The sequence below is a fragment of the Bos mutus genome, chromosome 12 (genome assembly GCF_027580195.1).
Source record: "Bos mutus isolate GX-2022 chromosome 12, NWIPB_WYAK_1.1, whole genome shotgun sequence".
Lineage (NCBI taxonomy): Eukaryota > Metazoa > Chordata > Mammalia > Artiodactyla > Bovidae > Bos > Bos mutus.
In genome coordinates this window covers 19,065,406-19,090,720 of record NC_091628.1, presented here as the reverse complement: position 1 = coordinate 19,090,720, position 25,315 = coordinate 19,065,406, and the positions used below count along the sequence as shown (strand labels likewise).

Genomic DNA, 25,315 nt, shown 5'->3' with positions numbered 1-25,315 from the left:
TTTTTAAAAACACAGGTGATACTGGTTTTACTTTACTAGTGTCATTTCCGTATCTTGAACTCAAGAAGCCTCAGTTCATTTCCTGGCATTCATGTGGCCGCCATATAGAAAAAAGCTGGGGTAGATTCTTCCTGCCTCCCTGAGACCACCAGAGAGGCCTCTGCGTTCTTCCCAGGCTGTTGATCTGCACCGTGGGTGCCCGGAACTCTCTGAGTCTGTCATGCATAACCTGGCTTCTTCCCTTCACGTTTTAGGCGCATGAGTTCCTGCTCTCTAGCTTTTTGTTGGGTAAACTAGGGTGCACGCGGGTGCGTTTGCGTCTCTGCCTTTCTGTCTCTAGCCTGGGGAATCACGGCTTCCTTGGGTGTAACCACCGGTCTTAGTATTGAGCTTTTTAGTTGCCTTTGACTGCCGTTGGAATCCAGCCGGGTTCTCGGCATCTTCCTCAGGCTGTGAGGTCCAGATGTGAGCATGACTAGTAAGAGTGTAACTGGCGTGGAGCATAATGAGGTGATTATTCCGCCTCTGAGTTGTGTGATCCTGCCTTCTGGCATCACGTGGGCCCTTTCAAGCAGCTGCTGCTTTGCTGGCTGGCTCAGCTTGTCATCCATTGTGACCTAATGGTTTAATGTTTTCCTAACGCATTAATTTTTTAACGCGGCAATTGACTTCCTACCATAAAGTACTGAAGCGTTTTTTTTTTTTTTTCCCCAAGAGCAAGCATATTAAAACATATGCATGACCTTGGGAGACTTAACTTTTGGAATTATTTTTAGAGTTCAGATCCTGCAGTTTTAAATATCTTGAATGTTATAATTAAGATATAAATAAGCAGAAAGCACAAATATAAGTAACTGATTTTCTTGTGGGAGTAGTCTTCTTTTTGTTTTTAATTCAGTTTTGATTGTTGTAATACATTGTACATATATATGATACGTGATATATAGCATGTCTAATGTATGTATAATATATACATTTGTGTGTATTTTGTATCTATTTCAAGTAGTCATATAGTTCAAAAACAATTTAACACTTTAAACCATCAAACGTTGTATGACTTTTAGTAAAAACCAGCACGCAGCTTCATCTATCCTTACTCTTAAAAACCACTCCTTTTTAACTCCTTCAGGTGTGTTTTTCTGACTTTTAATCTCATGTTTTTAAGTTAATATGCTTATGCTGTTGGTTTTGAATGTTCATTTTAGGCCTTCTCCTGTGACTTTTTGTAGCAGCAGAAGGAATTGGCACTCTCTCTGATGAGCCTGATTAGCCTTCCGTCTGCTTACCCTGTCAGTATAGTGATGTCACCACGTGTCCACGTTCAGTTTTCATATTCCCAGGACTCAAACAGTGTTATTCACAGCTGAGCCATTCTCCTTTCTTCCACAGCTGTCTGCTTTCCTGGGCTTACTTTTCTCCCCATCTGTCATTAGCACGAGCTGGAAGTCCGCTGTGTCGCCGCGTTGCTTCTGGGCACCTCTGAGCCCGTCAGGCCACTCCAGGTCACCCCATCCCCCAGCTCCAGCCTGGACTGGTCACTCTAAGCTGCTGCACACCTTTTGTCCTAGATCTTCATTTCACCATCATCCTTGGAAGTCTCTTCACCTTTGTCCTTACTGAATTGCTACGTTTTGTTTACCGTGTCTTCCTCCTTGGATTATACCCTCATGTGGGTGAGACACATTTTCTCATAGCTTCCCAAGAAAGGGATATGAGAGAAGTCTTTGAGACACCGTCTTAAAATGCCTTTATCTTCCCCAGGCAATTGATCCCTGACTTGTCTGCACAAAAAAGACAAAACAACAACAAAACAGCATTTTCCATGCCAATCCTTTAATAGTGTTTTGAGCATTTGCCTCTACTACCTGGTAGGCAGAGCTCAGTCCAGAGTAAAGGGTCTCTTCCTGGTAGGACCCATTTATAGCCCCCGAGGCTGCTGGCATTGTTCCAGTGTAATCCCCTTGCCAGCTCTGTTCGGGGGAATTTTCCCCATAGCCTTGTAGTCTCTCTTGTTGACAGAATGGTTCTTGTGCCTGCATTTTGTGGCTCTCAGGTGCAAGAGGAAGATGTCTAGATTCAACCTGTCTCTTCATCTCTGCAGGCCCCAACACCCATTCATTTCATGGCCCCAGGAGGCCACTCCAAGAGAGTGCACCAGACGGTCACTTGGTGGTTCCCATCACCTTCTCGTGATGGGCGTGGACACGTCCTACTGTAATGTGCCTCTTTAATTCCCAGAGTGATCGCATAGGGCCATGCCCCATGTGGGCATCCCTTTTCCAGTCCAGTTTCCATTGCCCATCCACCTGACCACACAGCCAGGCCATTGGTTGCAGCCGGTGAGTTGGTAAAGACCCAACCACAGGGGCTTTTCCGATTGCTCAGTTCTTGCGTCACTGCTGGGAAAACAGCCTGCAGTTCAGCCACTGAGCTGATTGTTCTTGCCTCCTTCAGTCAGTCTTGCCATCCACTGGTTTTAATGTGGCCACTTTCCAAATGGGAGAGTGTCCATTTGCCTTGGAACTGCGTCTGTAAGGCCAGCAGCTCTTGGTTGCTTGGTTAGAGCTTCACGGGGCACGTCCATAAGGCAGTGGGTTCTAGCAGCTTCTCAGCCGGCTCCAGAGTTGGTCCTCGATGAACAGAGGCTGCCTGCTTCATGATACAGCAGGCACCTCCCCACCTTACCCCAGCAGTATGCCCCCCCCCGGGTAAAACATTTCTGTAACCCTCTGGGCGCTGCCTTCCTTACTAGAGTGCTTCTCCAACGCCACCCAAGATGATGTGGGTATCTCAAGTTTCATGATTATTTTATGTCCTTCAGTCATTGAGGAATCTCAGTTACCGCCCAGGCAACTGATTTCCTCTCAAATGGTGAGCAGCATCTGGGAAATTTCTGGTCTGAAATCCCAGTGGTCACTGCTGGGAGGTGCTCCAGGTTGGCTGTAAGCTCCTGGTGCAGAGTGCAGGTGGCAGATACTCTCAAGGTCATGTCTGAGTCAGTGCCTTTCCACCTTTCAGCAATGGGAGAGCTGCCACCCTCTGCTAACTCAGACATACCTGCTCTCATGCAGGACCCCACTTGGATCCAGCTGTCTTTTGGGCAGTCTTACAGATGGGGCTTCCTTGCTGGCTTAGTAGCGAAGAATCCACCTGCCAAGCAGGAGATGCAGGTTCAGTCCCTGGGTCGGGAAGATCCCGTGGAGAAGAGAACGGCAACCCACTCCAATATTCTTGCCTTGGAAATCCCATGGACTGAGGATCCTGGTGGGCTACAGTCCATGGGGTTGCATAGCATCGTACACGACCGAAGTGATTTTAAAAAGCCTGCTGTTAGTCCCCAGAAACCATCTGCCTTTCCCGCAGGCCACTGGGCAATCTTCAGTCGTTCAGCGAGTACATTGACCCCAGCGCCCCAGCTTGAATTACAGTGGTGAGCTCTTCTTGTCCACCGTGTGTTCTCTCTTTAAACACCTGTTTGGGCTCAGGCAGTTCTAGGGGTTCCCAGCCAGTGCCCAGTTAAAACTGGCCTGAGGGTGGATTTCCACACCTCATGTTCTAGGTAGGGGAAGCAATCCCCAGTCAGAACTAATATCCATCCAGTAATACCTTCAGGTAAGAGAGACGGGACCACCTCACTCGGAGTCTGTTCCAAAACCCCACTTTCCATCCAGACTGTCACTTGACTCCTGTCCGCTGTTGCCCGTCCGCATCCTCCCATTCTAAGCTTGGCTGTTAAGACTTTACCCGCAGGCTGTGGAAGCACAGTGCGCTGGTCCTCTCTCCCCCTGGCTGTTTCACCCACACAGGTGCTTATGCCTTTGGGTGCCTGGCCAGCGGTGGGGCCAGAAGATCCTGGCCTTTAGGTCAGTTTTTATCGTGATCATCTTTCTTATCCTCGCCCCAGGGCATTCCGGATCAATTTTCTTATCTTAATCATTACCTTCTAGCTTTTTGAAAAGTGAAAAGTTGCTCAGTCGTGTCTGACTCTTTGTGACCCCATGGACTGTAGCCCACCAGGCTCCTCTGTCCATGGGATTCTCCAGGCAAGAATACTGGAGTGGGTTGCCATTTCCTTCTCCAGGGGATCTTTCCGACCCAGGCATTGAGCCCATTGGGATTGAATACAGGTGTCTCCTGTATTATGGACAGATTCTTTACCATCTGAGCCACCAGGGAAGCCCTTCTAGCTTTTTAAATGCCTTTAAAACTGGGATAAATAGAGTCGACTTGTTTGGGGCCCTTCGGTGTTAGAGACCAACATGGGGTCCCTTTGGTCTACCAGACTGTGACAGTGCCATGGGCATCCCTTGGCTTCAGTTCCATCAACATCCCTCGTCTGGCACGGCTTAGGCTCGCCCGGGAGAGCACGACCACACCACATCGATCAGTTGAGCCAAGGTGGAGCAGGGGGGAGGCATGGCGAGGACAGTCACCAGAGGGGCCGATTTAAGCCTCACCGCAACCTCTGCCCCCCACCTCGCCTCAGGCGAGAGCGGCCCATGACCCCAGGAGGAGAACGCCTGACACGTGGAACGGAGCCCACAAGGCGGGGGTCGCGTCTCAGCCTTCACTGGGTGCCTGCAGCGGGGAGCGCACAGGGTAGAAGACCCACGGCGCCTCGCCCGCCGCCGCCTCGGGTCGCCCAGAAACCGGAAGTGGCACCACAAGTCGGGTCAGCCAGACACACCACACAGGAGCTGGCGCACAGGCCCAGGCGGGTGGCTCCAGTGGCAAGGGCCGAACCGGGCACCAGCTGGCGGCCCGAAGGCCCAGAGCCCCGCGTACATCCAGAGACCCAAAGTCCTTGGCGGCGGACACCGAAGGAGACCGTGTCAGCAAATGCCTTTAAAACTGGGATAAATAGAGTCGACTTGTTTGGGGCCCTTCGGTGTTAGAGACCAACATGGGGTCCCTTTGGTCCACCAGACTGTGACAGTGCCATGGGCATCCCTTGGCTTCAGTTCCATCAACATCCCTTTTATTGATCCCACTTGGTAATTGAAGACTTTTATTCTGCTGGGTTGGGTCCCTTGTTGCTCTCCCTTTGTCTTTCTCCATTTTCATAATTCCTTTCATGTTCTCTGTAAGATCCATATGAGGAAGTTGAGATAGCATATTGGATAAGGCATCTCAAACGATTTGATTTTGTATTCAGAGGTGAATACCCCAGGTATCGTAAAGCCAGTCCCACACGGCTTGCATATCAGCTGCTTCATCTGGGATGTTCCATTTGCCATTAGTAGGGGAGTTGGGAAATCCGTCTTCTCAGGATAAACACACTACTGTGGCTTTTATCCAGTCCACCACCCTGGTAGTCTCCTTGGGAATAACCTCCTGGGTCACGCACAGCCACGTGTGATGGTTCAGTAGAGAGCAGTGGGTCCTGCCTCAACCCACACATGCTCCTCCAGCCTGCAGCCTTGAAAACCACAGACACAGCCCTTATGTCAGTTGCACACACAGCCTGTGTCAGTAAAGGTTCCTCAGGAAGCCCATGACATCAGCCCTCAGAATGAGCCAGTTCCTGCACGCTGTACCCCCTGCCTTCGGTTGTTTCTTGGTTTCCCCTTCCCCTGCTGCTGCTGCTAAGTTGCTTCAGTCGTGTCCGACTCTGTGCGACCCCACAGACGGCAGCCCACCAGGCTCCCCCGTCCCTGGGATTCTCCAGGTAAGAACACTGGAGTGGGTTGCCATTTCCTTCTCCAATGCATGAAAGTGAAAAGTGAAAGTGAAGTCGCTCAGTCCTGTCCGACTCTTCACGACCCCATGGAATGCAGCCTACCAGGCTTCTCCGTCCATGGGATTTTCCAGGCAAGAGTACTGGAGTGGGGTGCCATCGCCTTCTCCACTGCTTCCCCTACGTTAACTATTTTCTCAGTTGACTCAGAGGTAGTAGAAGTAGTTTCTGTTAATCCTACATAATTTTCTCGGCAGCTTTGAGGCAAATGGCTGAAGCTCAGATTGACCCAAATCTGAGCTTGAATCAACATCAGGGGCCCAACCCAGCACTTACTTTTATTTTCATTTTGGCTGTTATATATGAAATAAGCAGGGAATTGTTCATTTAGCGTGCTGCTTATTTTGCATTTCCTTATGTATCTGTTGAGCCAGTTCCTTAGGAGTTGGCTCTACTCCCATTTCTAAATTGCGTTGGTAACTTTGACCTTTAGTAACTGATCACAGCATGGCTGCAGTTTCGTACCATGGTGACTAGGTAGCTATCCGGGAGTCAGAGTTTCCTCATTCTTTGCTCTTTAATCTCTTTGTCTTCAAAAAACAAATGTCTGTGAGCCATTTGCAGGCTATCCCATTCCTGATATCAACTAAATAGAGAGTTCTTGATTGCAGTGTGTGTGTGTGAGAGAGAGACAGAGAGAGAGAGAGACAGAGAGAAGGTGTTCATTAATTCCTAGACCCAATCTGTGTGTACATGTATGTATATAGGCATTCCCACACCAAGAAGTTCAGTTCAGTTCAGTTCAGTCGCTCAGTCGTGTCCGACTCTTTGCGACCCCATGAATCGCAGCACGCCAGGCCTCCCTGTCCATCACCAACTCCTGGAGTTCACCCAAACTCATGTGCATCGAGTCGGTGGTGCCATCCAGCCATCTCATCCTCTGTCGTCCCCTTCTCCTCCTGCCCCCAATCCCTCCCAGCATCAGAGTCTTTTCCAATGAGTCAACTCTTCGCATGAGCTGGCCAAAGTACTGGAGTTTCAGCTTCAGCATCATTCCTTCCAAAGAAATCCCAGGGCTGATCTCCTTCAGAGGACTGGTTGGATCTCCTTACAGTCCAAGGGACTCTCAAGAGTCTTCTCCAACACTACAGTTCAAAAGCATCAATTCTTCAGCGCTCAGCCTTCTTCACAGTCCAACTCTCACATCCATACATGACCACAGGAAAAACCATAGCCTTGACTAGACGGACCTTTGTTGGCAAAGTAATGTCTCTGCTTTTGAATATGCTATCTACGTTGGTCATAACTTTCCTTCCAAGGAGTAAGCATCTTTTAATTTCATGGCTGCAGTCACCATCTGCAGTGATTTTGGAGCCCAAAAAAATAAAGTCTGACACTGTTTCCCCATCTATTTCCCATGAAGTGATGGGACCGGATGCCATGATCTTTGTTTTCTGAATGTTGAGCTTTAAGCCAACTTTTTCACTCTCCACTTGGACTTTCATCAAGAGGCTTTTTAGTTCCTCTTCACTTTCTGCCATAAGGATGGTGTCATCTGCATATCTGAGGTTATTGATATTTCTCCCGGCAATCTTGATTCCAGCTTGTGTTTTTTCCAGTCCAGTGTTTCTCATGATGTACTCTGCATATAAGTTAAATAAGCAGGGTGATAATATACAGCCTTGACGTACTCCTTTTCCTATTTGGAACACCAAGAAGTAGTGCTTGGATATTATCAGGGTGTCTAGGAATTGCACACAATTCTGATGCTATCTACGCAGAGATACAATCAGATTGCACAGGTAAGAGGCTCAGTCCCACAACACCACCCTCCACTTGAGATGCTGGTCTTGAGCCCAGGTTGTTACCTGTGCTTCTGGTTAACCTGCTGCAAATCCCAGGTTCCCTCCATCTCTCCTCGGGCTTTGTGGGTTTTGTTTTTGTTTTTGTTCTCCACCATGCCATGTAGCATGTGGGATCTTAGTCCCCGACCCAGGGGTCAAACTCAGGCCCCCTGCAGTGGAAGCGCAGATTCCCAACCACTGGACCACCGGGGAATTCGTGCTTTGGATTGGATTAATTTGCCGGAATGACTCAAGGAACTCCAGAAAATCGATTTACTCACTAGGTGACTGATTATTATAAAAGGATATGAATCAACAGCGTGAATAAAGGAGCCTCCATCCTTGTAAGGCTTGGTGTCTAACACAGTGGCATGTGTAAGTGTTCTGGTTCTCCAACATGGAAACCCTCTGAAAAGGGGCCAGACAACTGTCCCCTGAGGTTCTTAAGGAGGCTTCCTTATATAGTCATGATGGCTAAGCCATCAGCATTGGCAGTTGATTCAGCCTCCAGCCCTCTCCGCTCCGACCCACTTACCTTGTGGTTGGTTCTCCTGGCAACAGAGATGCCAGGAGATAATGTTCTTGTTATCAAAAGACACCCTCATCATTGTCAGCTCTAAGGAGATTCCTCCGGTTTGGGGAGCTGTGAGCCAGGGACTGTGGATGATGACCAAGTATACAAGAGCAATGTATTTTTGTAATCTGGATGACCAAATACATATTTCTTACAAATCACAATGTCACTAAAAGAAGTAAAGGTTAACACGAGTTGTACAGAGTCTGGGAGGAAAGTTCGGGGTCGGCTGTCTCTTCTCTGAGCTGACTGTGTGTGTGTGGCCCTCCTTGTGTAGATGGAGTCGTGTATGCCTGGGGCCACAATGGCTACAGCCAGCTTGGGAATGGGACGACCAACCAAGGCCTGGCACCCATCCAGGTCTGCACCAACCTCTTGATCAAGCAAGTGGTTGAAGTAGCTTGTGGCTCGCATCATTCAATGGCTCTGGCAGCTGATGGAGAGGTAAGTGCCCTGCTCTTATGCTTTATTGTTACTTTTATTTATTTTTAATTTTGGGGGGCCATTCCTCAAGGTATGGGAGATCTTAGTTCCCTGACTGGGTATCATGCTCCCTGTAATGGAGGTGCGAAGTCTCAGCCACTGGACTGCCAGGGGAGTCCCTCGTTCACTTCCCTGTAGCTCGAAGGGTAAAGAATCTGCCTGCAATGCAGGAGACTTGGGTTTGATTCCTGTATTGGGAAGATTCTCTGGAGAAGGAAATGGCAACCCATTCCAGTATCCTTGCCTGGAGAATCCATAGACAGAGGAGCATGGTGAGCTACAGTCCATGGGGTTGCAGAAAGTTGGACATGACTGAGCAACTAACACACACAAAAGACATATAAAAGTTACCGTCTTAACCATTTTTAAGTGTTCAGTTCAGTGACATGATGTATACTCACGTTGTTTTGCAGCCATCACCACCATCCATCCACAGCACTTTCATCTTGCAGAACTGACCTCTGTGCCCATTAAACATGAACTCTCTCCTTTTAGTTCCAGCCCCTGGCAACCCCCATTCTGCTTTCTAAGAATTTAACCCCTCTAGGTACCTCATATGAGTGGAATCACACAGTACTTGTTCACTGTGACCGCCTTATCTCACCTAATATCCTCAAGGTTCATCCATGTGGCCACATGTAGTGGATTTTCATCCCTTTTTAAGGCTGACACTGTTTCATTGTTTATCTGTTTTGTTTATCCATTTGTCTGTTGATGAACATTTGGATCATTTCTACCTTTGGCCATGTGAAAGTGCCTTGCCTTTTTTTTTTTTTTTAAAGACCATATTTGTACTTGAACTGAATATCATGTGAACATAGCTGCCCTGGATACATAGCTAAAACCACCGTGAGAACAAGCTCCTTCTCTAACACAGCCTACGTTGTGTGGTCTGGAGCACTCTTTTGAAGACAGTAGACTGAATTCTTAAGGCAGTTAAGTCTCTTGCTTTTTGCTCAGATTACAAATCAGATGTGTATGACAGTGTTCTATACTGTCGTTTTTTTAATGACCTCTCCCCGCACCCTACCCCCAGGTCTATTTTGTTTTTCAGTAAATGTAGTGATGTCATAGCATCACTACCAACATTCCAGTAGGTTCTGTACAGCTTGATTTCCTGTCCCCCCCAGCCAAGTTCCACGCATATCTTAAATGTCACTCATCCCGCTGGTTCTATCATCTGGTGTCTTGTGTCATTTCGTTCCTCTCCATCTCTATCACCTTAGGTCGGGCTTGGCCATCTCCTGGACTGTTGCCGTGGGCTCTTCTGTTTCATAGCTTTTTTTTTCTTTTTTAAAATATTTACTTATTTATTTGGCTGTGCCGGATCTTAGTTGCAGCATGCAAGGACTTTAGCTGTGGGATGTGGGATCTAGTTCCCTGACCAGGGATCAAAGTCAGGCCCCCTGCACTGGGAGTACAGAGTCTTAGCCACTGGCCCCCCAGGGCAGTCCCGATCCCATAGCTTTTTCATTGGTCTACACTGTGCAGTGTAACTTCTCTGTCCACTGTGTCTTCGGAAATAAAAGTCAGATTCTGTTGTTCCCTGTTTAGTCCTTCAGAGACTTTAGAGTGATTTCACTAAGTGGGGTGAGCAGCTCGGTGAGATAAAGGTTTCGTGGCTGTGATGTGCTGGAGCCAGGCCTTGCACACAGCCCTGCTGCATGGAATCTACTGTTCCCAACCTGTTTCTTGGTCAGTGGAACCCCAGTCCCCATTTTTTTAAAAAACAAACGGCAACTGCATTGGTAGAGAACTTGGGCTATTTGAAAAGAAGTGCAAAAGAATGACGGTTGAAATTAGAACTTGCTAATTGTGCAGCGTGCATTCCTGGTTTATTGTAACCTTAAGCATATGCTACTCTGGGAAACTGGTAAATATAAATATTTACACTAGCTAGTCCTGTGAATCCAGTTAGTGAAGTGAAGTGAAGTCGCTCAGTTGTGTCCGACTCTTTGCGACTCCATGGGCTGTAGCTTATCAGGCTCCTCCGTCCATGGGATTTTCCAAGCAAGAGTGCTGCAGTGGATTGCCATTTCCTTTTCCAGGGGATTGAACCCAGGTCTCCCGCATTGCAGGCAGACGCTTTACCGTCTGAGCCACCAGGGAAGCCACTTAACAGGAAGTAATTACTTCGAGGGTTTTTTCTTTCTGTGCCTGTGAAATTAACCTGTGCCACATGTACTTTTTAAGATATCAGTGTGAGTTTCAAGACAGTCCATGGGCAGCCTCAGACATGTGATCTTAGGTAGAAAATGCTGACAGAGGAGAGAGAACAGAGACTCATGGAAGCCAGAACTCAGGATGTGTGAGGACCGCTTGCCACAGGCAAGTGATGGGGTGAGAGGGGTCCTCACAGATCTTCCTAGTGATGGAGGAAGTTATCTCCTCTGCAGCCAGCATCTGCCCTTGGCTCATTCTCTCTGGCCACACTCTTGTTTGACAGGCTCAGTTAATAATTAACTTGAAGGGATTTTTCATTTTGTTTTTCATCTTTAGCTTAGAGATCCATTTGTGTCTGTCTCCATTAGAAATATGGTTTTCAGGCTGTGGCTGATCACAGGCAAAAAGTAAACAGGATGCAGTTGAGGAGGGGAGCTGCTTGGAGATGACAGCCAGTGAGGACTCAGAAAACATTATCAAGCACAACTCAACATTCTAGAGCAGCAGTTCTACAGTTAAAAATAATTAAAAAAAAAAAAAGAATTTCTTAACAACCCCATGTCATTCCTGTAGGGACAGGCATCTCCTTAATACTTGTGAGTGTGACTGTGTTAGGAAGTGGAACTGTGATTAATAATTGTAATGATGGTGGGCTTGTGTCATCAGGAAGGGTCTATAGTATCGCCCACTGGTGATTAATGAGATAGAGGAAAGTAAGTATTGTTTGAAGGATTTCCATGGGGAAAAAAAAAAAGACTACACCCAAAGAGTTAGGCTGATTTTTGTTCATATCACTGATACTTACGTGGCACATACCTCATTTCCTTTGGATGCCAGATTTAAAAACCATAAAGAGCTACTAAAATTGTAGTGGCTGTGTAACAGTGTGGAGAGCGCCGCTAGACTGCTTGGGTTCATACTAGTAGTAAATCGTATTTACTAGCTGTGGAATCTCAAGCAAGTCACTTGACCTCTCTGTGTTCCCGTCTACACGTATACACTGGGGATGATAATAGTATTAATACCGACCCCAGGGTCATCTTTCAGGCTTCCTGTGAGGGTTCCTGTGTGTGAAGCACTTAGGACCATTGGCACGCTGTAAGGACTCATTCAGTGGGTTTGTTTTGTTTTATGATGATTATCGTGTGTTAGAATTTTCACCCTTACTCTTCTTTCTTCCTCTTTTATCCTTCTCTTGTGTAGGTATTTGCTTGGGGCTATAACAACTGCGGCCAGGTGGGGTCAGGGTCCACCGCAAACCAGCCAACTCCTCGGAAAGTGACAAACTGTTTACATATTAAGAGGGTGGTGGGCATCGCCTGTGGTCAGACCTCGTCCATGGCTGTTCTGGACAATGGTGAGGTGAGCGGTCTTCGCACCCCCCTTTCTCCTGTCCTTTTCTTTATGAGGTACGGGCTTAGATCATGGAAGGAAGAGTGCTCTGATTTGATGGCTCCATGGATAGTTAACTGATAGAGGTGCAACCACAGGCTGTTCGCTCCTCATTATGAATTTTTAAGTTCCAAGGTTTATCTGCAAGCAGAAGTTGAATGTGTTTTTGCCAGATTCACATAGCCCGATGCTTACAGGCATTTGTTTGTGATTTAATGTAGTAGATGAAAGAAGTTGACGTTACCGCTTTCTTCTAATGAAAGAGGACTCTTTTTTTTTTTTTTTTTAAGTGAAAGCTGGTTTATTTAGAGAGATAGACATTCCATAGACAGAATACAGCCTGTCTCATCGAAACACTCTGCAGACCGAGTGCGGGCCACCTCGGAAGGTGAGAGGCCCTGTGCGCTCTTTAAAGTTAGCTGACGGTGTTTATAAGCACTGATGCTAATGGGCATGAAGGCTCTGTGCCTGCCGGTGTCTGCAATGCTTGCCCCTAGGAAGAAGCAACTTGCAAATGCAGAATTTTTCATCCTGATGGTTATTAGCTACTTTTAAAAAACCCACCTTTCAGTGATCCTTGACCACGGTCACCTTTGAGCTGATGGTTATTTCTATAAAATTGTTGGTTGCAGCTTCTACTTAAATGGACCTGTTACCACTTGTATGTGTCCCAGTGCACAAACTTTACTCCAGGATACTTCTCTGAACGCGAGTGTACGGCATCCTGCATTGGGGTGTGAGGGTGCTGTAGAGTTTACTGAGTGCTCAGCTCTGTTAGCTGACTTTCTGAATCAAGCCTGATATTATGCTGGATGACTTCTGAATTCCTTGGGATAGTCATCTAACATCCTCCATCCCAGTATTTTCCACTTCTTTCTTTATTTATTTTTTGAAAAACTTTTTTAATTTTTAAAAGTAAATTAAATTTAAAAATTATTATGTGATTAATTCAACAAAGGAAAACAAATAAGACATATGAAATAAAAAGTGAATGCCTTTCCCTCAGTTTTTTAATGGCTTGATGTATATCCTTTTGGACCTTTCTCTATAAATAGTTACATATGGGTGAGTATAATTACCTACTGCTTTTCTCTGCCAGTCTGCACCTTTTCTGCTTTAACAGCATAGATGTTTTACCTGGATCCATTGGCAGACCATTTATAGTTGCTTCCATTATAACCATTATAACAGTTGCTTAATTTTCTTTGTATGGATGTTGGTTTTCCATGACCCATATCCAGAACTCTTCTGATGGGCATTTCAACTTTTTTTTTTTCATATTTGGCTATTAAAAACACTGTTGCACTGATTTTCTCTGTTACTGTTTGTGTGTATATCTTTGTACACACAAGTATTTCTATAGAATAATTTTCCAGAAATAGGGTACATTTTTTGATAGCTCTTGCCAAATTTCTCCCCAGAAGGTTCAAACCTGTTAGACTTCCAACACTAAATGTGCTTTTGGCCATATCTTGCTAGCACCCTGAACTCCTTGTCTCCTTTTCCCCTTGTCACAGGGATGTGGAAGGCCCTCACCCACGCCCATTTGCCCTGCGTTGCCCTGGGGTGTGTTGCCACCACACCTCGTGTTTCTGATCTGAGCCAGGCCTTCTGTCTGTTCCTGGCCAGGACTTCACCCTTTGCACACTGGCTGTTCTCAGCCTTCAACAGTCACTGTCAGACCTGTGCCCGGCTCTGCTGCTTTGAGCAGAGTGAGGGAGAGGCAGGTTCAGGAGATAAGCAGGTGGGCTGGCTGGACCCACCTTGGGTGGTGGTGGGGAAAAGACCAGAAGGAAAAGTAAAGGCCAAGGGATGAAGGGCCCAAACACAGACCAAGGAACGTGAAATGCATCCATGGATCTGCCACTGAAATATTCCAAAGCAGAGATTTGAGCAGAGTGACCCCTCTTGCTGCAGGTGTCTGAGGGGTCCCCACATTCTCCTGTGTCTCCTCCTTACACCTCTTTCCTCTGTCCCCTCTCCTGTGGTCCTGCCGTCACTGCCTTCGCTGGACCCCCATCAGAGCTCACTATCTGCCAATGGGAGATGAGTTTATGTCTTTGAGGTCTTTCTGCCTCTGGTCTTGCTCACCACAGTCACCCTTCATGTTGCTGCCTGCAAGATAGCTCCAGAATACAACTTTAATCATGTTAATCTCTGCTTTGGAATATTTCAGTGGCAGATCCATGGATGCATTTCACGTTCCTTGGTCTGTGTTTGGGCACTTCGTCCCTTGGCCTTTACTTTTCCTTCTGGTCTTTTCCCCACCACCACCCAAGGTGGGTCCAGCCAGCCCACCTGCTTATCTCCTGAACCTGCCTCTCCCTGGGATGAAGGTATACCTTCATCCGCATCTACCCTTTAGCCAGATCTGAGCATCTACCCTGCTCAGATTTCTGCTATCTAAAAAAATCTTTGCTTAACTTTCTTCCTATGGCTAAGTCCTTTCTCCTCTCTACCTGTAGTGCCTTGATTATATCTCTACCCCAGCACTTGCTGTCTGGCTGCAGAAGAATTGCGTATGTCCATCTCCCCTGTTCACCTGCTTCCAAAGACTTAATTCCTAGTACTTCTCAGAAAATCCTGAAATACAGTCAGTGATTAATAGTTGTTAATGAGCCTTAGGTTCCTCTTGTAGCAAGCAAGAATTAATGACTCGCCCAAGGCTATCCAGCTAGTAAGCTCTGGAGTAGAAGCTGCCGGATTCTGTCATCCCCATGCCTGAAACATCTGTTTGGAGATCAGTGGTAGGACCTCATTCACTAGAATAAGAGTGTTGGAAGTGAAAGAAATCTCTCATTTGTTTAGACGGATTTCATTTTTATCTCTTTCCTCCTACCAGCAGTTTTAAAACCCTCTTCTCCCCCTTTCTCTAAGGTGTATGGCTGGGGCTACAACGGCAATGGTCAGCTCGGCTTGGGAAACAATGGCAATCAGCTGACCCCCGTGAGAGTGGCAGCTTTGCACAGTGTGTGTGTCAACCAGGTATGTGTGGTGGGCTCCTAGCTGCTGCTCCCCGTCTGTCTTCCCTGCTCTGACTTGGACCATTGTGAGAATTTAGATCCCGGACCAGGGATTGAACTTGTTCCTCCTGTAATAGAAGCATGGAGTCCCAATCATTGGACCAATAGGCAAGTCCCAGAGAGTCACTCTTTTAACCAGACTTGGTGAACAGTACCCTGTGCCTTCATCTGCCACATTTATATTCTCCCTAAATTCCCATGAGGAGAAGCAAGACCATGGTGCTGGCACATTGGTCTTGATAATTTGAAAAGCTACTGGGAAAAAGCCAGTAGTCTCAGGTATAGGCTTTTCTAATGCTTTTTTAATGTTCCAGAGAATGTCAGTCCACATCTGATGATGAATTGGCATTCTGCAGGAGCTGGCTGTAATCTTTAAGTAGATGTTTCCCCTGCCCTTCCTGTTCTCCTGTTGATGGTAACCATGTAAATTTACTTGCAGATTGTCTGCGGCTATGCACATACTCTAGCACTAACCGATGAGGGCTTGCTCTATGCCTGGGGAGCTAACACGTATGGGCAGCTGGGAACTGGCAATAAAAATAACCTGCTAAGCCCAGCACACATCATGGTGGAGAAAGAAAGGTAACTTGGCGGTACCATGTCTTGGGATTGTGTGTGCATGGGGATTTGGGCCTGTGTGCTGGAGCGCTGGTGTTTGGCTTTGTAGCTCTTCGTTCGTTAACGTTCTCATTGTGAACGAGAGTACTGTACCAGTCAGCGTGAAGATGAAGTTGACATGATTCTCTTGCAGCTTTCTCAGATGACCACCCGACATAACCACCGAAAGGCATTCATGCATTTTGGTGTATTGCCTGCAGACTTCCTAGTAGGGTCTGTCACCATGTTGAAATTTAAAACCTATTATTTTCCCTTTGAGCCAACTAAACTTTTAAATAAATAAAATCTGCCCTTGAAAGGCCATTATCTGTTTTAATATTGATTTGATTTAATGTGTGTTACTGGAATAGATGCTTAAGTGTTTGTTGAGCCATATTGTGAGTTCTTGCCCACTAAAGCTTTAGGATGTTGACTTCTAATTCTGGGACGCCACTTAAGAAGCATGCAGAGAAATGTAGTAAGTTTGGCTTGATGTCCCTTTGGATTGGGATATTCAGAGTCCATGACCCCTGGACCACTGCTTAGTCAGCCTAATGAGCGTTCTGAGCCCCGATTGGGGGAAAGAGAGAAAGTTGTATGTGTAAGGAAATGGTTTATTGAATACAGGATTTTTTGCTACTGGGTAAGCCCCCAGAACTGCCAGGACATTTTTTTCAGTGTCTACTTTCCTCATTTACTGTGGTTGCTAGTCCGTTTTCCCAGGTTTTCCTCAACAGTATGCGTTACTTGTCCTAACTCAGAATGAGCTTTGGGTGAGAACAGGGCACCAGGATGAGTGTAACCCAGAGCTGTTGCTCCAGTCTTTTGGTTTTGTCCGTATGACCTGACAGCTAACTTTCCTGGATCCTGGGCTCTTTGAGATGTTCGGAGCACAAAACTTTTACTTACCCTGTGTGGTGCGCTTGGGCTTCTGCGAAGCAAACATAACGTGCGTTTTTCTTAAAACTCTCCAGGGTGATAGAGATCGCGGCCTGCCACTCAGCGCACACGTCGGCCGCCAAGACGCAGGGCGGCCATGTGTACATGTGGGGCCAGTGCCGCGGCCAGTCGGTGACCCTGCCGCACCTCACGCACTTATCCTCCACCGACGACGTGTTCGCCTGCTTCGCCACGCCCGCCGTCACGTGGCGCCTCCTGTCTGTGGGTGAGAGAGAGCTCCGGCTGCCCGCCCGGACGAAGGGCACCGTCAGCGGAGCGCTGTGCCTGTGCGTCTGCTGGCTGTGGGCTCCGTCCGCTTCAGAATGCTTTATCCTCCTTTAGCTTTAAAACCCTTCCCCAAATTAGACTTGCATGATACTGTTTATTAAAATGCTATGGAATATTATATGAATTTATTATTTCCTCCTCTTGGGTGTTTTCAGTTTGAGGTGAAATTCACATACAAAAATGAACCATTTTTAAAGTACACAATTCAGAGGCATTTACTGCCTTCACCATGTTGCTGAGCCAGCATTTACATCAAGCTCTGCAGCATTTCATCACCTTAGAAGAAACCCCTATACCCATTACGCAGTCACTCCCCATTCTTTCTCCCCCCCAACCACTGGCAGCTACCAATTTGTTTGTTTTGTTTTGTTTCTATCTATGGATTTACCAGTTCTGGATGTTTGCCTTAAGTGGAATCTTACCATGTACAACCTTTTGTGTCTGACTTCTTTCACTCAGTGCTTTTGAGACCCATCCAGGTTGTAACATAATACGTGTCAGTGCTTCTTTTTATGACTGAGTAGGAGAAGGACATGGCAACCCACTCCAGTGTTCTTGCCTGGAGAATCCCAGGGACGGCGGAGCCTGGTGGGCTGCCGTCTATGGGGTGGCACAGAGTCGGACACGACTGAAGCGACTCAGCAGCAGCAGCAGCAGTGTTGGGTTATATATATAGACCACAGTTTGTCATCTATCTGTTGATGGACATTTGGATGGTTTCCACTTTTTGGCTATTGTGAATACTGTTGTCTTGAACATTCATGTACAGATATTTGAGTGTGTACAAATATTCTTAAGTGCTTTTGTAATACTGAATTTATTATATAATTTAACGTGAACTTAAAAAAAAAATGAAGAACTTGTTAATTTTGTGGAGTTAATTCCACTTTTTTTTCTCCTTTTTTCCTTTCAACCAACCTCAAACTTTTTTTTTCCTTGGAGGAGAGCTAAGGAGAGATATTATGAAGGATAGTGGGGGACTTACCTGGTAGTTAAAGACTCTGTGCTACCACTGCAGGGGGCCCAGGTTCGATCCCTAGTCAAGGAACTAAGATCCCACCTGCTGCACAGTGTGGCCTGAAAAAGAATAAAAGGATAGTGGAATTCAGGGTGATCTTTGGTTACGTCATCTGTCCCTTTTCTGAATACTGTCTTCCTTCATGGGCCTGTTGTTGATCGAAAAGGTGAAGCTGTCATCAAGCTGAGTAGCCATTAGCAGGATAATCTTGGTCTCTTTTTATTTCTTTTTTGTACCTTTTAGCCAGTGTATTTCTTTTTTTTTTTTTTTTTAGTGTATTCTAAATGTATTTTTTCTAAATTGTTCTTTTGTTTATAATGCAGAGGGAATAAAGTGAGCCAGGAAACCCTGTGCTTGAAAATTAATACAGCTGTGACAGCATGGGGTTTGGTTGCTCAGCAGTTGATACTGAAGGTCTTGTAATACACGTCCAGCTCAGGTGCGTCAGGCAGCTGGGGCTGTCCCATCAACAGGTGACCAGTCTTTGTGGTCATGGGGAAAGATGTTTAGGAAAAGTAAAGCTGCTGCTCAACTTAAAGAAATGGAACCTTTCCAGATTCTCTAACTGTAATTCAGTGATTGTTTGCAGTGAATGTTGTGATTAGAGAAAATTTAGTTCATAGGACGGGACTCCTTGGCCATACTCACACATATGTATAGACCTGTACACATTTTCAGAGTCTCATATACCTGCCTAACCTGGACCTGTTTATGAAAGGGTTCTTGCATCTTAAAATCCTCATCTTGAAAAGACATTCTTTTCAGACCAAATGTCCTACCATTTTCTATTAAGTTTGGAAAAAGTACAGTCACTAAGTATATCTCCAGGTGACCTCTTTTCCTGTCCACCCTCTAAACGTCAGAAGTGTTTGCTTACTCACAGTTTCTGATCTCAGCAGAGTGCTGGGAAGAAAGTCAGAGGATGAATGGGTACCTCTGAAGAACAGTTTCTTCTCTGGAGGGTGGTACTAGTTGCCAGAAACCAAGGTGGTCCAGCCCTTAGGACGAGATGCAGGAGTTGAGGCTCTGAGAAGAACTGTGTTCTGGGTGGGGAGGGTGGGTAACAATCTAGGCTCTTGGACTCTTTGCCCATCTTAGTTATTTCCCATCTTTTCACTGGGGATTCAGATTACAGGGTCAGGTTTTTGAAAGAATATCCATCTTTCCTCCACAGCCAAGAGAGCTCTGCATCGTCAGGGTCAGAGGGGAGGCTGTAGGTTAGAGTAACAGGGCTTAGGCAAATGGTATTTCCTTAGGAGGGTCTGATAACAGAGCTCATGGAAAGCTCGTTGTTAGGTTTCAGCCTAGCTTTTAGCAGTTGCCCCTCTGTAAGAGTTGCCCTGGTGACAGCAGCTGCTGCGTCCTGGGGGAAGTCCTCATTTTGGGGAGTTGGAAATGGGTCTCCTGCCTCAGTAGTACCTTCATTCAGCAGTGCCAGTGAGGGTCTCTGGAATTTTTAAGTTTCCCTGTTAGCCAGCTGCTTCTCCTCTTTTCCTTTGTTCACACATGTAAAGCACAAGAAAGTATTGCATGAGTTTGTACACACGCCTTTAGTTTTCATGATAACACAGTTCTACTTACATGTAAGAATTAAATGTCCTTGCACCTTTTTATCAGGCAGTGTGACCACGGTTTAGTAAAGCCACTCCTCTTTTTTTTTTTTTTTTGCCACTCCTCTTAAGTACACATTCCTACTAAGTAAATTTGCTCTGCTTTCAGATAGTGTGTGAGGATTATTGTTTGTGCTGCATTGATTTTTAATGTTAAGAACGATGTTTAGATGCCAGGTAGGGAGGGAAAAGGGTCACCCTGGGAAGGAACACTGCTCTAGCGTGACCACTCAAGTGAGGAATGTGTTTCTTAGGACTCCTTGAATTGAATTTACCAACTCCTTGAAACTACCCTAAAAGCAGAGCAGAGGTGTCCAAAAGTGCTTCAGTGGAGGAAAACTGATCAATTCTCACCCTTAGATGAACACTACTCAAACTTTCGAGAGAAGAGTTTAGGTAAAATGACAATCTATAACCTTTTCTTTTCAAAAAGATTTTTTTTTTATGTGGACCATGTTTTTAAAGTCTTGATTGAATTTGTTACAACAGTGTTTCAGTTTTATGTTTTGTTTTGTTTTTGTTTTTTTTGATTTTAGTTTCCGAACTAGGGATCAGACCCACACCCCCTGAGCTAGAAGGTGAAGTCTTAACTTCTGGACCAGGGAAGTCCACAGAATATACATTTTTAATGTCTAGCTTAGTTTGGAAGACCGGTTTTTGGCCTTTCCAAATATACTTTTTTAAATTAATTTATTTTTTTATTGAAGGATAATTGCTTTACAGAATCCAAATATACATTTTTTTTCTTATAGTTTAGAAGGCAATGGCACCCCACTCCAGTACTCTTGCCTGGAAAATCCCATGGACGGAGGAGCCTGGTGGGCTACAGTCCATGGGGTCGCTTAGAGTCGGATACAACTGAGCGACTTCACTTTGACTTTTCACTTTCATGCATTGGAGAAGGAAATGGCAACCCACTCCAGTGTTCTTGCCTGGAGAATCCCAGGGACAGGGGAGCCTGGTGGGCTGCCGTCTATGGGGTCGCACAGAGTCGGACACGACTGAAGCGACTTAGCAGCAGCAGCAGCAGCATACACTTAGCGACATTTGGGTATCACCAGCTGCTGAGACCTTCTCATCTCGGGGACATCAAAAGCTATCTCCTGTGTCTGCAGTACCTTCATTCAGTGCTGACGACGGCCCCTGGAATTTTTTGTCTCCCTGTTAGCCTATGAAATTTAATTTAATTTCTATGACATTGATTTTAATACTGGAAAGTTGATTTGTCGAGTAAGGGGTGAACTCTTCTGAGAAAAATCTAATGGAATTATCCATCGTGCTAGTCAGTATCTTTGTGAAGTCTTTCAAAGCTTGAGCACCTGTGTTAATGTGCTTGCTTCCTTCAGAGCATGAAGACTTTCTAACAGTTGCAGAGTCACTGAAGAAAGAATTTGACAGTCCAGAAACTGCCGATCTGAAGTTTCGAATTGATGGGAAATACATCCATGTCCATAAAGCTGTTTTGAAAATCAGGTATTTTCTCCTGAGTTTAGAGTCATCAGTAACCTTACTCTTTTGCAGTCTCCGTTTCCTTGTTATCCCACACAATGGAGACTAATAAGAACTAATCTTGGGAGTAGAGTGAAACAGCACACTTAATAATTTTGCATGTAGTATCAGTCCACTCGTTATTGAAAAGTTTTGCGTGTATGTTTGTGTGTGTGTGTGTGCGCACGTGTACACTCATGCGCCTTTTAGAAAAAGCATAATGTGGGAGTATTTTTCTGTATTGTTTGTTAAATGAAGTAGCTCATACATAATTATTTCCATCAAAAAAATTGTATATAGCTTTGAGAAAATACAAAGGCCCATCAGTGAAAAGTGTATATGTCTTCTTTTAGTTAAAACTTCCAGAGAAGGCAGTGGCACCCCACTCCAGCACTCTTGCCTGGAAAATCCCATGCACAGAGGAGCCTGGTGGGCTACAGTCCATGGGGTCACAGAGTCAGACATGACTGAGCGACTTCACTCTCACTTTTCACTTTCATACATTGGAGAAGGAAATGGCAATCCACTCCAGTGTTCTTGCCTGGAGAATCCCAGGGACGTGGGAGCCTGGTGGGCTGCCGTCTTATGTGGTCGCACAGAGTCAGACACGACTGAAGCAACTTAGCAGCAGCAGCAGCAGCAGTTAAAACTTCATTTTCCACAAGCAGAAAACTTAGGAATACTGGACTTTCTGGTCCTGAGAGACAACTAATTCCCAGTTGAAGAAATGTTCTCTAAATATGGTACATGGCAGGAGTTCTTTGTATAAATGTGAGGGAACTTTGTATTAATTAATAACTGGATGATTGCTCACTGAGGCTGCCATTCGAGAGAGAGGCACATAAAATCTGACCATTGAGAGTTAAACTGGCCATTTACGAGTCTTTTTTCAAAATTTAGTTTAACATCTATTTACAAAATAACATGTTTTTAGGGAACTAAAATGCTATGTCATTCATTGCTTTAAAGGAGTAAGTGTCTACACCAAAGTAGTAATTGAAAAGGTGAAGGGGAATTGTTTCTGTCTGAAGACCTGTGGTCAGCCCGTCGGATTTTCCTGCATAGTGTTCTGACTGCGTTCATCTATTAACCCTTGCCTGCTGCTGCTAAGTCACTTCAGTCGTGTCTGACTCTGTGCGACCCCATAGACAGCAGCCCACCAGGCTCCCCTGTCCCTGGGATTCTCCAGGCAAGAACACTGGAGTGGGTTGCCATTTCCTTCTCCAAAGCATGAAAGTGAAAAGTGAAAGTGAAGTCGCTCAGTCGTGTCCGACTTTGGCGACCGCATGGACTGCAGCCTACCAGGCCCCTCCATCCATGGGATTTTCCAGGCAAGAGTACTGGAGTGGGGTGCCATTGCCTTCTCCAGAACCCTTGCCTAGACAACTGTAACTTTTTCCCTCCCAGATGAGGTAATTTCCTTTGTAAGTGGAGCCATTCTTTCAGTATTCTGAATGGATATTGAACATATATTTGTGTTTTTCTACTGTAACTCATTTTAAAAAGGATTTGAAAATATGATTTAAAAAAAAATCATGAAGTATGTTATACTTTAAGAAAATCAAATATTCAGAAATCAGTTCCTCATTTAGGTGTATGTGTACATGTAAATACAATACAAAAAGACCTGTTTAGTTTTTCTTCAAATATGTGACTATCCTAGTGAGTGTCACAAATAAATTGGTAACAGGCTTGGAAGAAGAAGGGGAGCAGATGAAAGAAAAGGAACAAAGTTGGGATGGTGGCTGTTTTGAGGATGAGTCAGAAAAGAAGGAAAGTTGTCATGTACGGTAATGGAATAAAAATCCTTTTGAACATAATCCAGTTAACTTTTAAAACCATTTTAAGAATGTGCCGATTACAAAAATGGTGATTGCAAGAATGTGCTGGTAACATACAAACACTGAATCATTTGAGTGGTATTGATACATATCACGGAGAAGGCAGTGGCACCCCACTCCAGTACTCTTGCCTGGAAAATCCCACAGGCAGAGGAGCCTGGTAGGCTGCAGTCCATGGGGTCATGAAGAGTTGGACATGACTGAGTGACTTCACTTTCACTTTTGACTTTGATGCATTGGAGAAGGAAATGGCAACCCACTCCAGTGTTCTTGCCTGGAGAATCCCAGGGACGGGGGAGCCTGGTGGGCTGCCGTCTATGGGGTTGCACAGAGTCGGACATGACTGAATCGACTTAGCAGCAGTTAGCAGCAGCAGATACATATCAAAAGTTTGAACAGTCACTTTTGAGTTTCTTTTGAATTTCATTGTTTGAAATGCCCTTCTGTATAACATCTTTTAAACAAAACAGGTAAGCAAAAGCCTTAATCTGAATGAGGTCTGTCAGATGCAAACAGTGGTACTTGTTGAAGCGCTGGCTACTTTGAGGCTATGTATAGTTCTTACTGTTTTACTAGGCAATACCTTAAAGAATGAAAGTGAGTGTATGTAAAAGGTGAATATAAAAACCCTTGCATGTGGAATATATTTTGGTTTTTGTACGTGGAATGAATGTACTACTCAAATAGAGTAACCATCCCTGTAGTACTTGTTCATGCTTGCTCCCACCGCCTTAAGCAGGTGAGTTTTGCTGTTGTTTCAGGTGTGAGCACTTTCGATCCATGTTCCAGTCTTACTGGAATGAGGACATGAAGGAGGTGATAGAGATAGAGCAGTTCTCCTACGCCGTGTACCGTGCCTTTCTCCAGTACCTCTACACGGACGCAGTGGACCTGCCCCCGGAGGACGCCATAGGTACCAGCCGCGCTGGGACTGGCCACGGCACAGGGTCAAAAACATGTCTCCCAACTCTTACTGGGCTCACCTTGTGACTCAGCTGGTAAAGAATCGGCCTGCAATGCGGGAGACCTGGGTTCGATTCCTGGGTTGGGAAGATCCTCTGGAGAAGGGAAAGGCTACCCACTTCGGTATTCTGGCCTGGAGAACTTCATGGACTGTATAGTCCATGGGGTCGCAAAGAGTCAGACACAACTGAGCGACCTTCCCATACTCTTATAGTTCAATTAGTTGCTCAGTCATGTCCGACTCTTTGCCATCCCATGGACTGCAGCACACCAGGCCTCCCTGTCCATCACTAACTCCCGGAGTTTACTCAAACTCATGTCCATCGAGTCGGTGATGCCATCCAACTATCTCATCCTCTATTGTCCCCTTCTCCTCCTGCCTTCAATCTTTCCCAGCATCAGGGTCTTTTCCAGTGAATCAGTTCTTCGTGTCAGGTGGCCAAAGTGTTGGAGCTTCAGATTCAGCATCAGTCCTTCCAATGAATATTCAGGACTGATTTCCTTTAGGATGGACTGGTTGGATCTCCTTGCAGTCCAAGGGACTCTCAAGAGTCACCTCCAACACCACAGTTCAAAAGCATCAGTTCTTTGGTACTCAGCTCTCTTTATAGTCCAACTCTCACATCCATATGTGACTCCTGGAAAAGCTATAGCTTTGACTAGATGGACCTTTGTTGACAAAGGAATGTCTCTGCTTTTTAATATGTTGTCTAGGTTGATCATAACTTTTCTTCCAAGGAGCAAATGTCTTTTAATTTCATGGCTGCAATCACCATCTGCAGTGATTTTGGAGCCCAGAAAAATAAAGTCTGACACTGTTTCCACTGTTTCCCCATCTATTTCCCATTAAGTGATGGGACCGGATGCCATGATCGTGGTTTTCTGAATGTTGAGCTTTAAGCTAACTTTTTCACTCTCCACTTTCACTTTCATCAAGAGGCTTTTGAGTTCCTCTTCACTTTCTGCCATAAGGGTGGTGTCATCTGCATATCTGAGGTTATTGATATTTCTCCTGGCAGTCTTGATTCCAGCTTGTGCTTCTTCCAGCCCAGCGTTTCTCATGATGTACTCTGCATATAAGTTAAATAAACAGGGTGACAATACACAGCCTTGACGAACTCCTTTTCCTATTTGGAACCAGTCTGTTGTTCCATGTCCAGTTCTAACTGTTGCTTCCTGACCTGCATACAGATTTCTCAAGAGGCAGATCAGGTGATCTGGTATTCCCATCTCTTTCAGAATTTTCCACAATTTATTGTGATCCCCACAGTCAAAGGCTTTGGCATAGTCAACAAAGCAGAAATAGATGCTTTTCTGAAACTCTCTTGCTTGTTCCATGATCCAGCGGATGTTGGCAATTTGGTCTCTGGTTCCTCTGCCTTTTCTAAAACCAGCTTGAACATCTGGAAGTTCAC

At 45.6% G+C, this 25,315-nt stretch overlaps 1 protein-coding gene across 10 annotated transcripts in view; it reads left to right on the top strand.

Moving 5' to 3' along the window:
• RCBTB1 (RCC1 and BTB domain containing protein 1) overlaps positions 1-25,315 on the top strand; it is a 68,758-nt gene that overhangs the window by 20,388 nt on the left and 23,055 nt on the right. For 9 of the 10 annotated variants that reach the window (XR_011466286.1, XM_070380331.1, XM_070380329.1 and 6 more), the window contains exons 5-11: positions 8,373-8,539; positions 11,945-12,103; positions 15,011-15,118; positions 15,596-15,738; positions 16,728-16,918; positions 20,955-21,081; positions 23,699-23,850. Coding sequence is in view for 9 of the 10 variants with exons in the window: in XM_070380331.1 (XP_070236432.1) it covers positions 8,373-8,539; positions 11,945-12,103; positions 15,011-15,118; positions 15,596-15,738; positions 16,728-16,918; positions 20,955-21,081; positions 23,699-23,850 (1,047 nt within the window). In the remaining variant the exon portion in view is untranslated. Of the gene's footprint in view, positions 1-8,372; positions 8,540-11,944; positions 12,104-15,010; positions 15,119-15,595; positions 15,739-16,727; positions 16,919-20,954; positions 21,082-23,698; positions 23,936-25,315 lie in introns of all 10 variants that reach the window. The other variant, XM_070380332.1, reaches the window with a different exon arrangement.